The 16,630-nt window shown below is 44.8% G+C and overlaps 1 protein-coding gene across 2 annotated transcripts in view; it reads right to left on the reverse strand.

Annotated features, from left to right (window-relative positions):
- XPA (XPA, DNA damage recognition and repair factor) overlaps positions 1 to 16,630 on the reverse strand; it is a 182,576-nt gene that overhangs the window by 55,768 nt on the left and 110,178 nt on the right. For both annotated transcript variants that reach the window (XM_085636603.1, XM_085636604.1), the window contains exon 5: positions 10,431 to 10,548. In XM_085636603.1, coding sequence (XP_085492729.1) covers positions 10,431 to 10,548 — 118 coding nt within the window. The remainder of the gene's footprint in view (positions 1 to 10,430; positions 10,549 to 16,630) is intronic.

Below are 16,630 nucleotides of genomic sequence, written 5' to 3' on the forward strand. Positions count from 1 at the left end.
CGACAATAGAATGTTGTTCCCGAGTCAAGCTTAATGTTAGAGGAGTTGAGGACTGGAACGGTTCTTCCGTGAAATCTATTCTGAAACCTTGTACAGTCTCTAGAACCCAAGGGTCGTGTGTAATTTGCTCCCAAATGTGGAAGAAAAACCTTAGGCGACCCCCCTACTATCGGAATTAAAGAAGAAGAAAGAAGAGAAGGAGTACTCACTTGTTGGATTTTGATTGGAGATGCCTCTCGACCTAAAGTTCCTTGAACGGAAGGAGCGACCTCGTTGAGGGAAGAAAGAGGAGTTGTTTTGTTGATAACTTCGACCGAAACCTCTTGACCTTGAAAAGGGTCTTTGAAAGAAGCGGCCAGCAGAACGACCCCTTCTGCCGGCCCTCGCAAAAACATTAGAGTTAAACACTCTGCGCATGTTGGCTTGCGCTCTATCCAGAGCAGTAAAGGTAGCCACGTACTTTCCCCAGATCTTTGATCATATCCTCGCCAAACAACAAACCATTTGGATTAGAGGAGGACTCTTTCTCCGCCATATCGCAAAGTTTTGGGTCAATCTTAGAGAGGACTATTTTCCTCCTTTCTGTATTGAGGGATGCGTTGGCATTACCCAATAAAATAAGTGCTCTTTGACTCCAACCTCGTAGGAGGTCAATATTAGGTTGAATCCCTTTGGTATAGCTTTCTTCGATAAGATCAATCATACGGCCTAAGGGGCCGAGCATGTCAAGCATGCGATCTTGGCAAGTTTTGAGGGAACGTTCGAACCCTTTTCTAGAGTCTCTGCCCAATTTAAATAAGAATTTAATTAGCTCTGGGTCTAGGATGGGGGTAAGGCAAATTTTATCCTCAATGACAGGGCGTGGGCATTCGGCCCTAAGAAGATTTCTTGCCTCTCTTTCCAAAGGGTGCTTAACCCAAGTTTTAATAAATTTGGCTACATGATCTTGGGGCCACCACTGAGAGCTTCTAGGGTGTTGAATGTTATCGGGCGAAAACATTTCTCCACCGAGGGGGTCAAGAATAACTTTTTTAGAGGAGGAGGGGAGTTCCTCTTCAGAAAAAACGGGGTCAAAATCATCCTCATTTTGATCGAGATCCAAAATATACTCGTCAAGTGACTCATTAGAGGGTACGCTAGGCAAGAGAGGGGTAGCATTGCCATTAGGGTATTGTGAGCCGCATAGGGCATCCCAGTGAGGTGTGTCATTGTAGGCACATCGATTTTTTGGGGCGCTTAGGCCACCCGTAGCATTTGAGGAGCTTAGTCCTCCTTCTGGTTTTGAGGCGCGTGGTCCTCCCAATATAAATGAGGTGCTTTGACCTCCCATACTTTCCTCATTATTTAAGTTGTTGCATTTTTTGGTTCTTTTACCCCCAACATTAGGTGGTTCGTTGGACTGCGCTCCGAGGAGTGCGGGGGGTCTCTTACCTGCAACAATCTTATCAATAGTCTCCCTCATGCAGGAATGAATCTCCTTATGGATCATTTTATTGATAAGATCCTCTTTGTTAGAAGGAGCGGGTGTAATAATTTGAGGGTCATCAGAGTCGGACATATCAGACATTTTTTCCCTCTTTTTTTTTTTTTTTAGGTCACTTGGAGTGTTAAAATTAGAGGAGTAAGTAAATTCCTGATAAAAAAACTGTTGAAAAAATGAGTGGAGTAGTTGTAATATTGCAGGACGAGGCTCAAGGCAGGTAAAACGAAGTTCCCAACTGTCGATAGGCAGTGAGGGACAAAGGGTGTATTGCATCAAAATAAAAACGATAAACGATAACATCATAAATAAGGCAAAGTCTAAGATAACATCATAAATAAGCTTAAATAACGTGCAATCTTAAAGAGAAGGCAATATCATAATCCATTTTATAAAGAAATCTTAGTATAATTAATCAAAGAAAGGTTAAAAGGTACATGGAGGTATGAAAAAGGCAACTTATCTGACTTGAAGCCGCATTTAAAAGAGGCTGATCCTTGTGCTGCCGTTGCCTGGATACTCTTGTTGTCCTGATGTTCTTCTTTGTGATGTAACTACTAGTGGCGGCTGTGCTTGAAGCTGCATTAAAAAGATAATGCATAATGGCAGCCTCCGGTCTTGTAATGAAATCCTTATGGCATGATTCAGCTCTGGTGTTTAGTAGGCTGCAATTGCTTGTTTTTATGTATATATATAAATATATATATATATGGATATATATGTGGGGCACATATAATATAGTGTTTCCGGGGTCCCGCGCTTGGGCGGGAATATTCTAATGCTTATGACTTTGATGAGGATACCCCTGGAAGAGAACTAGGATTACAGGTAAGTAACTAATCCTTTCTGCCAATTTTATCGTGCCCAACGGGGTCACTCTGGCATTCGTCAGGGTGTTGGTCCCTAGTTTGTTGGTCTTCACCCTTATTCGGGTGTTTACCTTGTTTTTTAGCACGGTGGACAGTATCAAATTATCATACTCTCTGGGGATTTCCGAGAGGGATCCTGTTTAAGAGTTCACAAGTAGTTCTCTGAACCCGGGACCTTTGTGGGAACGTGGTCTTGTAGTCACACTTACTCCAAAGTACCACCATAGGTTACTTCCTCACGCCAGTCCTCTGGGGACATACCCAAGTGCTAGACCAATGCCAGCACCGGTAAACCTCTGGTCACACAGTCACAGTTAAACACAGTCTGGACTTCATCTGGTAATGTCACCCCATTCCGCCCCCTCATCCCCCATCGCCGTCCCCCCTCAACATTCTCCAAATTGTCTCACTGTGCATGCAGACTACCAGACTCCCACAGAACATGTTAACTGAAAACAGGCTTTTTTGTTTTAAACTATCTCTTTGGTATACTAATATTTACTTTGGACAACTAGTGGGATACCTGTTCTCTTTAATTTCTGGCAAGGAGTGTTTTGATTTACTGGGATTCCTGGGTGCTTTATCTGGCTTCTCAGCCGTATGGGCTCAGTTGGCTAGCCTCACACTCAGTTCAATTGGAAAACTAGAATATACATATTACAAGTATTCACTATTTAACATCTTGTGCATGGCAAATGTGCCAGGAAATAAACAGAGAACAAAGATCTTTTTTTCATAGGATAACAATAAACACTAGACAAAACGTTATTTGCTATGTAGTGCAATAATTTGTGTTTCGGTTGTGACTCATCCCAAGAAAGTGAGAGGACCTGCTGGATATGTGATGCTTTCCAATTGTAAGTGCCCTAACTTCTCTCAAGTAAATAAAAGATTATCCTTGAAAAGAAAAAAAAATATCTATATATGTAAACAGCTAAAGAGATTTATTCCATTTTCAACCAAATTATAACGCTTTTTGTCTCTATGGACCCATATAATCACAGAATTCAAATGGGGAATTTAATAAGATGCACGATTACAGCCAACACGTGACAAGCGTACTCAGACATTAATATGATTGTGTTTAAAATCACGCAGTATACATAATCTCAAGTACGGATAAAGGACTCCATGATAAGGGATTCTCTTCTGAGGTGGTTCCCCACTGAACAACCAAAGCTCTGGAATTCTCTTGCAAAGATGAGAAAAACAAGATCACCTAGATATCTGCTTTGATAATCCAGCCAGAAAGGCAGCGAAGGACTAGCAAATGACTAGGAAGGTGTAAGCTCCACTGGAAGTGAAAAACAAAGATGACCATGCGACAGAAAACTAAAAATCATACCCTGTGATCTGATGAACTCCATCCTGCACTTGTGTTTTTTGTTGTGAATAGTTGGGGGTATTATCAAAGCAGATGTCTAGGTGATCTCGTTTTTCTCATCTTTGCTGGGAGAGAATTCCAGAGCTTTGCTGCTTGGGACAGAGAAAAACTTCCACTGACTGCATGATTTCTGGAAGGATGGAAAGTTAAAGAGATTCCCTTATCATGGGGTCCTTTATTCATTCTTGAGGGTGCGTGATTTCAAACACAATCTTATTACTGTTTGAGGTCGCTGAATTCGCTTGTCAGCGTTCGTTGATGGTTGAAGGGTACCATTGTTCGCAATCATTTGAATGACTCGCCTAACTGTGTTAGAATTATAATGGGGATTGTTTGCTTAAGCATTTCTTCTGTATTTCAGTAGCCCTGAAGAAGTGACTGTGTTGCAAAACAAGTGTTGGCTGTAATCGTACATCTTATTAAATTCCGCACTTGAATTCTGTGATTATGTGTGTCCATAGACTTTATAATTTGGTTAACATTTTGAATAAATCTCTTTATCTAATGAACTACGGATAAGCTGTGGTGAACATTGAATTCTATGTCAGGTCCGGAGGCTCAGATTATGCGGATTGCTTTCATTTTATAACTCAGCAGCCTTAACAATAACCATGCAATCAAATACTACAAATCCCATGAGTCTTTACAATAAACTTCCACACAGTAACCATAGAGTGAGTCACATATAAAGAGCATCAACGAATAGCACTTCCCATTTCTTCACTGCTCAGCAGCCAGATAAGTGCCTTTCTTGAATGCCTTTAAACACATATGGTTTAATTGGTATTGTGACCGTCTGGGGCTATATTGACCTTCTTCTATTACAAATGTACAGGGGAATTTTTCCTCGGTCACTCGAGCGTGACTCTAGGCTTCTTAGCGGGGCGCTGTTCCCTCCATACATTGTGATAAGCAGACGACGCTAGGGCATTAGGCGCATTTCACTTTGTTGAACCGCTCCGCTTCATCAAGCAGTGGTTCAAAGAGCATAATCCCGGTCGGTCCTTAGGGGACGTGTGCTAAGCCGCAGAGCTCGAGCGGCATTCCACACATTCCTATCATAGAGCTCGCAACACCGAGGGGAGCGCGGTGTGCAGGGAGGTCTCTAGAGGGCGCGGATGGCGAGGCAATCCCCTCCTGCCGCATTTCTTGGCGCGTGGAGGCCTGGTCTTCTCCTTTCGCTCGTCAGTGAAGGGAAGACATGTCTCAGCGTGCATGCACTCGTACGATCAGAGCCCTAACTGCCCAATATTGCAGGTTTTTTCTCTGCTCCAGATAGGCAGTGTTTCATCTACCGTGGAGCGTTTCTCTTCAGTGCAGCCCTGATAGCCTTAGAGGGCGAGTCCAAGGTACTCTGACAGTAGCTGCCCAACAAGCATTGACTCATGCAAGCATTGCACGTGCATGGTTTAGTTGTTTTTTTCTGCCCAAGGAGTCCATGAAGGAGAAACAGATGCTCCTTCCTATCCACGAAGAATTGGTGGATGCCATAGATGCATCCCTTCAGAGGGTGGTCTTTTCAGTGTGAGCTCCCCTGGGTCAGAAGATCATTGAATCAACTCTGCAACACAGTCTTCAACCCCTGTATGGGGAAGGCCTGAGGGTGGTGCCTCACATTGACACTCAGGAAGGCCCCAGGGGCCACAACAGCCCCAGACGTCCCACCAGAGATATAGACCTCTCCCCCCCCCCCCCCACCCCCACCCCCCCCGACGCCTTCAAAAGGCTTCGCCAGGCCTTCATGAAGAGGTGTCTTAATGTCCTAGAGGTGTAAGCAGATTCCCAGCGTGGGGATAACCCCCCCCCCCCCTTCCCCCCCAAGGAAGATTCCTGCTCCCATCTGGGAGCAGATGACAGTGTTGGGGTAGATTCTGATACCCCTGAAGGGGATTCAGGTTACGAACCAGGCCCGAGCAGACCGTGAGGACCAGAAGGCAGCGCTAAGAAACCCAGGTTGAGGATAAGGGCGAACAGGATTCCCAGGGGGTACCGGGTATGCTAAACCCAGAAGACATATACCACTCCCGCTCTGCGGACTGGGTGCCCACCTCCAAAGTAGCGTGATATGTGGCCAGCCGCATTAGGAAGCCCATGGACAGGAGATACGGGGGTGTCTGAGGTCGGAGTGCCCTGGACACTCTTTGGCTAATAAGATGACATGCATCCCCGAGATAGATCCCAAGATGGAGACTTATTATCAGGTTCATCAAGGACCCCAAGAAGGACCTTGACTGTTCCAGGCGGTCCTGCCAGTACTGGATGTTTTGGGCCCACATACTTGATTTAGCTAAAGTTGCCATGGATTCCTGCAACATGATTGAGCTTACTATCCTCTCAGGCTGGACACAATGGGCCTTACGCTTCTTAGGCAACGCTAATTGCACCTTATAAATGGAGCGTGGTCGCTCATTATTGATAAAAATTGAACCTAGACAAGGTGAGTTGGCCACCAAGGAAGTTGGGACGGTGGCGAATGGGGTACTCTTCGGGGAACATCATTAGTGAGCTCTAACGCTTCGTGAATATGCTCTTCTCACTAGATAAAGTGCAACAGTCCATCTGCAAGGTGTTTAACCAACAGGTTTTTGGAGGGGCCAGAACAGGTAGTGGGCGCTCCTCCAGAAGGGCCTACCCTTCCAACCCCATGAACTCCAAACTCGCTGATTCCTCCAGCGGCAAGACCAGAAGATGTTTGGAGGGTTCTACCCCTCCCGAGGCCGTGCCAGAGGTCGAGGAAGTAAAGGAGCCCTCCACAGAGCCAGCTATGGACCAGGGGCACCACCGGTAAGCAATATCCCATCTGCCCTACAAGGAGTGGGGGGCAGATTGCAGTGGTTCAAACACAACTGGGTGGTGGTAACAAGAGACGCCTGGGTGCTCCAAACAGTGGCAGGATTCCACATAGAGTTCTACAGTTCCCCCCATTAGCACTACCGTCCCAGACCTTTGTTGTGCTCTCTGGAAGGGATGCAGATTGTCGACCTAGAAGTATCGGAGCTCCTAGAGAAAGGGGCATCCACCCATTCTTCCCTCCACCGCAGGGGGTTCCTGAGCAACATTTTTCTGATAGAGAAGGGCAAGGGCTATTGACCAGAAATAAATCGAAAAGATTCCAACCAGTGGGTGGTGTACCAGCATTTCAAAATGGAGGGCACAGAGATATTTTGCTACCCCACTATACATTGGTGAGGCTCGATCTGAAGGGCGCGTACCTCTCTGATCCGATCTTCCCACCACACAAGCATTTTCTGCAATTCGAGGGGGGAGGACAGGTGTTCCAATTCAAATGCCTTCCGTTCGGTTTCTCTTTTGCACCCTGGTACTTCACTAAGGTGCTATGGCTGGTTATGGAATGGATATGAGCATGGCAGGGGTGGGGTGGATCAGACTCATAGTATACATGGATGACATCCTACTGATGCATCACAACAGATTCACGCTAATTGCCCAACTCCAGATGACCCTTTCCCTCCTTCAGGATCAGGGGTTCATTGTGAATGTTCAGAAATCAGACTCTGTCCCGGCCCAACAAATGCCCTTTGTTGGCTCGAGATTGATACAGCGCAACAGTCACTCCGTTTACCCCAAAAGAAGATGCTTTTCATACGTCAGGAACTATGCAAGACGCTGGAGAAGGAGACGTTCTTCTTTTGTCATCTGGCCAGGATTGTGAAACTGCTGTCCTCATCCATCTAGGTGATTTTTCCAGGTCCACTGCACTAGGGTGCCCTTTAACATCTGAAAGCACAACACCTCAGGAGGGGCGTGACGTATGCAAAAGAAATCAATCTCTAACTAACACACACACACACACACACACACACACACACACACACACACACACACACACACACACACACACACACACACACACACACACACACACACACACACACACACACACACACACACACACACACACACACACACACACACACACACACACACACACACACACACACACACACACACACACACACACACACACACACACACACACACACACACACACACACACACACACACACACACACACACACACACACACACACACACACACACACACACACACACACACACACACACACACACACACACACACACACACACACACACACACTGCACATTTTGAACTTCCTGTCCGAGTTGGCTGGCAAAGGGTTATCATATCGCACGATTAATGCCTACAGATCAGCGATCTCAGCAGGACATGAGCCTCTCCATGACTTTCCGGTAGGGGCACATTCGCTGGAATCTCGTCTCTTGCGGGATATCCGGTTGTCTGTTCCTCTTGTACTGAAATACTCCTCCCTGTGGGACGTCAATGTTGTGCTACGATGCTTCAATACTTGTCTCATAAGGAGCTAACAAGTGAGCTGGCAATGCTGTTATGCCTCATCTCTTGTGAGAGGGTGTCTGATGTTTGGGCATTAGATATCACAGAGCGGATGTTCACCCTAGATGGGGTATCGTTCACCATTTCTAGACCCACCAAGTGCAATACCAGGGTAGTTCACTATACGGCTTTTCCCGGTCATCCCAAATTGTGTGTGGTGAACTGTCTGAGAGCGTATGAGACAATGACTGAAGAATACTGTCCTCAGGGTACATATCAATTGGTTATATCTCTCAAGAAACCCTTGAAACCAGTTTCAACAACTACAATCGCCCGCTGGGGAGATGATGATTACAAGAAGCTGGTGTGGACATGTCTTCCTTTGGGGCTCACTCCACCAGGGGAGCTATGGCTTTGAAGACCTACGCCCTGGGGGCCGCGTAGAAGATATTCTCAGCAACAGACTGGTTTTCAGATTCTACATTTTAGACTTTTCACTTTAAGCCCAATACAAGAATTGCTTCCATGGTTGTTAACCAGCTCTAAACCTGCATAATCTGAGCCGAAGGTCCTGACATAGAATATAAAATGTCTTAGATAACGTGAAGGAAAGTTTCAATTATAATAAGTACGCGGAGGCAAGTATTATCCCTTTTGCATTGAGTCATTACATCACCCTGCCCTTATCAGACGGATAGTACAGCATTCTGGATGAGTATATTTACAAGTAATATTGTCATGTTACTGCTGAACAATTGGTGACAATGTTTACCTAGTGATGTATTCATGGAATTGCTAAATGCTTTGCTTCTCTGGAATGGTATTGTTGATATTCATTGAATGAGTTTAGTATATAGAAAAAACGTATGCTCCATGTTTGTTACCTAGGATCCGATCAAATGCAATAATTTTTAAAGAAATGACTTCATCATTATGTGTCGTATGAAGAAAGTGCTATATCTTAATGCCGTTTATATGGGACTCACTATATGATTATTGTGTTGATGTTTATTGTAAATACTCGTGGGATTGCATGGTTATTGTTAAAGCTGAGGAGTAATAAATTGAAAGAGATGAGCATAATCCTCGCCTCTGCGTCCTTAATAGATTTGAAACTTTCCTTGACGATAGCTAGAGAATTTTATATCCTTTACCCAGATCAATAGGTTTATTATTTTATAGTTACATGCCGGTTGGGTACAGGCATCTGGGATGCACGCCGGGCTAATTCTGTGCCCGAACCTCTTTACATTTATATTATTTGTCCATGCGTAGAGATAGGGCCTATAAGCAGGATATGTTAGTTTCCCTGAACCATTCTGGACATTAACATGTATTTAGCACACAAATAGATAACTAGTTATAAGTTGTATGCTCCAGTCCCAAAATTCAATAAAGCTTTGTGTGTAGCAAGCGGTGTCCCTCAGGTAAGATATTCTGAGTCAGAAGACACTAGAAGCCTAAGAATAAACACTGGTATTGTATTAAAACAGCCACACTTGTTTGGTTATCAAAGAATTCTTCACAGATCACAGGCTAGAGATGGGTAAATTATGTGCAATGCACACAAACTATGTGACGGGCAGCCCAACCCCGCTTGCATTAGAGAAGCTGAGAAAATGTCTGCTTGTGTAGTTGTTTAAAACATCTGTAAGAATGTTTAGGGCTGGTATAGCCAGGGTCTCAAAGGCTCTCCAATGTAATAGTTATCTTTACATTAATTTATATATTTTAAATAATTTAATTTAACAGTATTTCCTGTGAAGTTTTATTTTAAGTCCCTGCCCAACTCCATTATTTTCAGTAGGAAGGTGCTGCAGTACCAATGGTTTGCAATGTGTAGTGCTGGACTTACTACAAAAGTATAAGTTTCAAAATATAAGTTACTACAAAGGTATGTTACTACACAAGTGCATTTTGTGAATACTGAAAAGTAGTAAACTTACACAAAAGTGTAAACTTACTCAAAACTGTAAGTTACCTTTGTGGATCATGCCCTATAACTTTAAGTGTTATCTGCTTTGAGAAGTTTGATGTTCTGTGTGGAACAACTTAAAAACACAACTCCTACTTAACATGCTTGTTACTCGCCAGGGCTAATGGAACAAGCAAGGAGTGCCGGATAAATCATGTGGTGGGCGTATCTGAAGGGGCTCATGTGGCCTAAAACTAGCCTAGCAGTAAAAATGGATTCACTGATCTAGTAGCACTTCGAAAATAACATTATTAAAAAGTGTAGTCTGAAAGTGTTAACAGGTCCACCCCCAACAGTTTACAAATCAGGGAAATATGCTATGTTAAAGAAGTAATTTATGATGCATGCAAATCTACAAACGTAGCGTATTATTCAGGGTTTCTTACCTTTAACTTTTTTATCAAACCTCTTCTGTTTAATTTTGTCTCGGTTTTCTAGTCTTGCTTCTTTTGCTTCCTGCAGTGCTTCTTCACTACCCCACACCTCAAGGGAACGTTTTATAATCTATACAATAAAAGAAGACAATAACATTCATTTTTTCTGCATATAAATATATTTGAAATTCATTGCTTAGTGCAATTTTACAACATCTGGAAAAATATGTGGGTGCAAATATGTTGCTCATCATGAGTGTTCACATATAAGATGTAAAGTTGTAACAGTAACCCTGGCTAATACATTTTACATGGTTTAAATTATTCTGTTTTGGAGCTATAAGGGGCGTTGCCAAGTTCAAGATGGTGGCGGACGTCTAAGATCGGCGATCCGCCCATGCCAAGGCCTAGCATACCTCCCTTAACAGCATCTGCTGCAATTTTGGGCTTCCACCAAGCGAACCGGACCCCGGCAAAAGTGGCGAGCTATAAGACCAGAGAGAAGGCCTCACACAGTTGTTTGTGTGTGTGGGCGGCCCTGAGCCCAGGCAGAGTGAAGGTGACAAAAATGGTGCCAAGCATTCTGATGTTCGGCACAAATACAAGGAGGTTGGGGACTGAAACTCCACAGTTAAGACTAAGCATCGGGAGAGTGCTCAAGCGAACATCTGGAGGAACCTCGAGAGAACCCATAGGCAGCAATTGGGAGAGAGCAGGGCAACAGGCCTGCAGACTTCTTGGAGGCCCTAGAAGTCTAAGCCCAAAGAGACAGGGAGCTGCCTGCCCAGTGAGATTGTGCCTGCAATCCACCGCAGCAAGGAGCCAAAGACTCTAGACTGGACCATATTCAGACTGCAGAGACCCAACCAGGGTAGATGTTACCTAGCATGAGAGGGGCAGTTCAGGTTTAGGGGTGGGCCTTGTGAGGTGGATGAAGGGATAGACCCCAGCCTGTGAGAAAGAGAAGATTCTGCGGGGGACACGTGTGCTGGTCCACCCCATGAGACCAGGAGCACCAAGTAATCGCAGGACCCTAGATGGAAACCCCTAAAGTAGCTGATTCACTGATTGGGGAGCCATTCTGAGGTGAAAGAGGAAGGGGCATTCAGCCCTTCCTGGGGATCTTGTGCCTATTTCTCCATCCACGCTGCAAGGACTCCTCAGGAAAACAGCACTACGTAGCAGCAGGAGCTTGTAAACATGCCACAGATAGGGAGAGTTAGCTGGGCATGGAGCCTAATGGTTGAGACAGGTAAGGAGGTGAGCACTTGGCTTGCTCAATGATTGTGTGGACCCAAGTTAACTAAAGAGGATAATCCCACGCCCGAAGACAAACATTATAAGAAGAACTGGGATGGTATATGACCTGTCTGTGATGCACACCTGCCTCACCGTTAGCAGCTGGGAGCAAGTGAAGCGACTCTATCCCACAAGGATCAGAGGGCCCTGGTAGATGTGCATGCACCCCCATGGCCTGAATATGCAGAAACTGGAGTCCACAGATGTCTATTTTAAACACATACGACAAAGTCAAACGGAACCCTTTGCCATCAAGGGGGGAAGCCTCAAATATGCCTAACACAAGACATAAGCTTGATGCAACATTAAAGACATTCTCCTATCACCCACCACAGGAAAGAGATCAAGAAGTGGGAAACAGTCTGGAAACAACCCGGAGGAGAGACCCACTTGGCTCTCAGATGAAGATGAGAAGCTCACTAAAAGCTTTATGAAGCAAATCTTCACAGACAAACTTGAGGGAAGTCGATATTTTTCAGGACTTCTCTCCAGTGACACTCAAATGACATACCTTTAGCCCGGTTACCTATTTTTTCTGAGCTAGCTACATTAAATAAAGGTGGGACCATCCTTTTCGGTTGCTTTTTGAGTGGCAGTACAAGCGCTGGGTGGTCAAATCTCTAAAGGGGGCATGCCAGGTCTGGGATCTGCCCCCACCTGAAGTTGATCCTGATCTGCAGTAGAATCTACTGCATCCAAAAAGCCCTGAGTGGAGAAAAGCATGGAGGAGTGTTGGTCAAAAAGCCCCCAAACTGGAAGAAATACTGGAGGGAAGCACCATGGCACTGGAACAAGTGCAGAGAGCCAGTGGTCTTCAGACATGCCACTGTCTGAGAAACTGCGGCTGGACTCAACTCCATGAGATATATATAAGGTCTCCTGATTTTACATAGAGATACAATGGTGGAAAAAGCTTGGTACACAAGAGAAGCTGGAGGGGGGTCAGACGGGAGGGGCTCAGACATAAATGCAAGATGAGCTGCAAGCCCATGCTGGGATGAATGCCTATGTGGACTGTCAGTGACAAAAGGTTTCTCCTATGACCTAAGTACTTGGAATCCTTGCTGCTCTTGGCTTGCATGAATGTCTGGGAGTGCACTAATGTGATCGTTCACCAATATTGGGGACTACTTATTGTTAGAATTCTTAGATGCATAGGAGTTTCATCAGGCCCTTATCCTTTAGGAGGTCGATGCGATTGGGGAATTGCTGCTTGTTCAGGCTTTTGTTGTTAAAGGTTTGGGAGGGGGTGGAATGTGGACTGATATGCCGCCAAACTATCACCCATTACATACAGGGCACAGAGAGGGAATGGTAGGTAGAAACGACGATCACTCCACACCATCAAAGTTTACTGACTCACTCGACACAACTATCTATAACGCCAGGGACCTCAATAACCCACTCAAAACACTGTAAATTCAACATGAACTCTTTGCACTGCATACAGATACTGGGCTCCTCCAAGAAACCCATCTCTTTCTACAAGATCAAGCGCAACTAAAATCTCCTGATTTTACGGGACAGTCATTTTCCTTGGGAAATAAAAAAAAGAGGAGGTGTGGGGATTCCGATACATCGGAAATGGCCCTTTCAAGTAAAACAGGTTTTCAAAGATAAGGTGCCAGATGGGTAGCCTTGAAGGGATCCTCTGGAGGCGACCTGATAACACATCCTCCGTTTACAGCCCTAATCATGATCAAGAACAACCAAGCATGTTCTGTCCTGGTCATCGGCACCAATTATATTGCAAGAGGAAGATGTTAATTTAGTTTTGGTTGGTGTAGCAGATATAAATCAATCAGGGAGAAGAGCGTCTGATTTTGTCAACCGCAGGGAAAATAGTATTGGAGGAGTTGGGTTTGATTGATGTCCGGAGAACTAAGGTTGTGATTTCTCACATTATTCTGGGGCATGCAAAACAAATGCCAGGTTTGATTATGGTTACTCCTGGATCTCTGGAATGATACTCAACACCCAATCACATTCTCAGTCCATGGCCCCGTCTCCTGCACCCGACTGCGCCACAAACTAGGAAACCGGGTAACAAGGGAATGTGAAGTCTTCAAGACTACTAACTCAGAGACTCAATAACAGTCGCAAATATTAAAAAGAGTATTGCTGACAATGTCAGCCCATATTATGCGGAGGATATGTCAATATCCCCTCTACGGGATACACTCAATATAGTTCTTAGGGGGAAATTTAATTACGGAGGCAGCTCGCTTGAAGTTGATGAGGAAGGCAATTATTGGGCACATTACCAAAGACCTGAGAGAACTTGAACAATCCCACAAATGTACCCACTCACAAAAAATCTGGAGAAAGATCTTTATGGTTAGGGTCCAGATCATATCTTTGGAAACAGACAGAGAAGCATACTTACTAGGTAAATTAGACAATAAATATTATGAACAGTGTAACAAGTAGGGCAAGCTTCTTGTGAATCTCTTAAGAGCGCCTGAAGCTAAGCGTATCATTCCAGAGGTCAAATAGTTCGATGGAGGAATACAAGCACAACACACAGAAAAAGCAAACTGTTTCCATAAATTCTACTCACATCTTTATACAAGAGAGGCTACAGACCCCCACACTCAAGCCAATTATCTAGACGAGGCGGGACACCCTAAGGTCGTAAAGACCATGAGAAACTGGAAAAGCCCATTGAAAAGGAGTAAATCCTCATGGCAACAGCTGATCCACGGCCTTCAAAAGCACCAGGCCCAGATGGTTGTATGACCGGCAAGAAAATAGCTTTTTATCTCCACTTTTTGACTATTAGGTACTGGTGTAATGACTCCGTAATGCAGTGGGTCCTGCTGACCAGATATCCGTGCATGTGCTCTGACCCTTAAAAATGTATGTTTAATTGGCTTATACCCAATTGGCATAGATTAACTTATTTGTATGTCCCTAGTATATGGTACCAGGAGTACCCAGGGCCTGTAGGTTAGAGTGTCACTTGAAGATTGCTGCACTTATGATGCCACCACAAGTGTGAAAAAATAAACCAGGTCTCCCAACCTGCCACTACAAACTGGCAGAGCAGTTTTAAACGGCTAACTCCACTTTGCCATTTAAAGTAGTGGCAACGCCTAAACTTTCCGTTTTAATATATATACGTCTCCCTTAAGGCAGGCATAAGGAGCCCCAAAACAGTGTGTTGTATATTAAAAAGTAGGACATGCGTTTTTACATGTCCTAACAGTAAAAATCCCACACTGTTGTTTTTACTGTGGAGAGACTAGTAGCCCCATTGGCAAGTACCGGTTACACCCTGATCACTCAACAGTGCAACCTGAATGGGACTACTAATGTTGGTACTTCAAGGTATCAAGAAAATCATGTATTAAACTCGACTTGATGCTCAAGTCAAATCTAATACAACTTGATACTAAACTTTAGAAAGTTGCCACCATGCCGTCCAAGTTTTCCAGTGACTGTTTATGGTTGCTGGTCACAAGATAGCTTTCTGCCCTCCTGGGGGAGGTGTAAACCACTCTCAGGAAGGAACTCAAAGGGCCTGCTGTTGGAAGAGGTGTTACTTCTTCGTAGCAGGAAGGACAAGCAGGGTGTGAGCCCAAAAGACAAGCTTTAAAGGGGAAGCCTCCTTTTAATGGCAAAGGGTGGACACACACAAGAGCGGCTGCTCTTTTGTTCTGGCAGACTGGATGGCGTTTTGGACAGAGATGTCAAACCAGTTTTCTCGTTGGTAGGCAGCCCTTACGCAGCCACACCTCTGGGATAGGGTAGGTAGCTCCATACACCAAGACAGAGTTACTACCTTCTTGGGAGTGGACAGAATAGTGCATTCTGGGATAGCTAGATGCCACACTTCTTAGGACGTTGACATCAGGCAGAAGGGAACCTGGTAGCCCATTTGCTAGTAGTCACCATATCCCCTAAGGGCAAGTTCTGGGCATAAACATGGCACCCCTGGCACCAAGAGTTCAGATCATGTCCGCACTGGTGAAAGGACCAAAGAAGAATTGTCCTGCTGTTCCCTGGACCTGGCAAATAGAGGCTGTACCAAACACTGGACTGCGCCTGCTGCTCCTTGGGCTAGCAAAGACAGGACTGTGCTGGTGGTACCAGCTCGAGGAAAAGTCATGCCTAGACACAAGAAATTACTCCAAGAGTCAGTTGGCTGACTTCCTGTTTTAGTTACGGGCCACAAATGCTGAAGAAACCTACCTTTGGGAGTTGGTAGCGAAAAGTTCTCGACTGCTGCTGACTGTTGAAATGCAGCCTGCGAGAGCAAGTCACAAACCTCAAAAGTTACACCGAGTCTGCTAGGCCCAGAAGAGTCATCGGAGTGCAGTTTGGTAGCCCAAGACAAAAGTTAACCCCAGTTAAAGGGAACCACTGGTTTCGCTCTAACCAGAAACCAGTAGACCAGTGAGAACTGTTTTTTGGCTGGGTTTCATCCAGACTTCAAGGGACATCGTACCCTGTGGCTAAGGTCACCCCATTGTGACTGTGGAGTAGCTTGAAGAAGACTCCGTCACTAGATCAGTATTCTCAGCATCCTGTATCTCTTGCATCATGAACGCTCCATACTGCAGTTCACACATGGAACCTCAAACTTTACTGGAGACTGTAGTGGAGACTGCCTTGACTGAGGCAACTGTCCAAGAAAGCCCCATTGTCCTCTGTTACTCGCTCCTTGCCCGAGTTGATCGCCCAAAGTGGGCCAGAGTAGGAGTTTATAACTTTGTAAAAGTTTTCCAATGTTTTCAAAGTGAACAGCCAAACGTGACAGTTGCCAATGCTTGCTTTTCGAGTGAAAAGCAGTGATAATTGGGTTAATAATTTATATCTCCGGAACCCTCCAGTGGATTTTGTTCATTTCGGTGTCTAAAATTTATAAAATTACAACCGATTTTTATAAATTGGTGTTAGATTTTCTTTGT

This window comes from Triturus cristatus, chromosome 2_1 (genome assembly GCF_964204655.1).
Source record: "Triturus cristatus chromosome 2_1, aTriCri1.1, whole genome shotgun sequence".
In the NCBI taxonomy this organism is placed as follows: domain Eukaryota; kingdom Metazoa; phylum Chordata; class Amphibia; order Caudata; family Salamandridae; genus Triturus; species Triturus cristatus.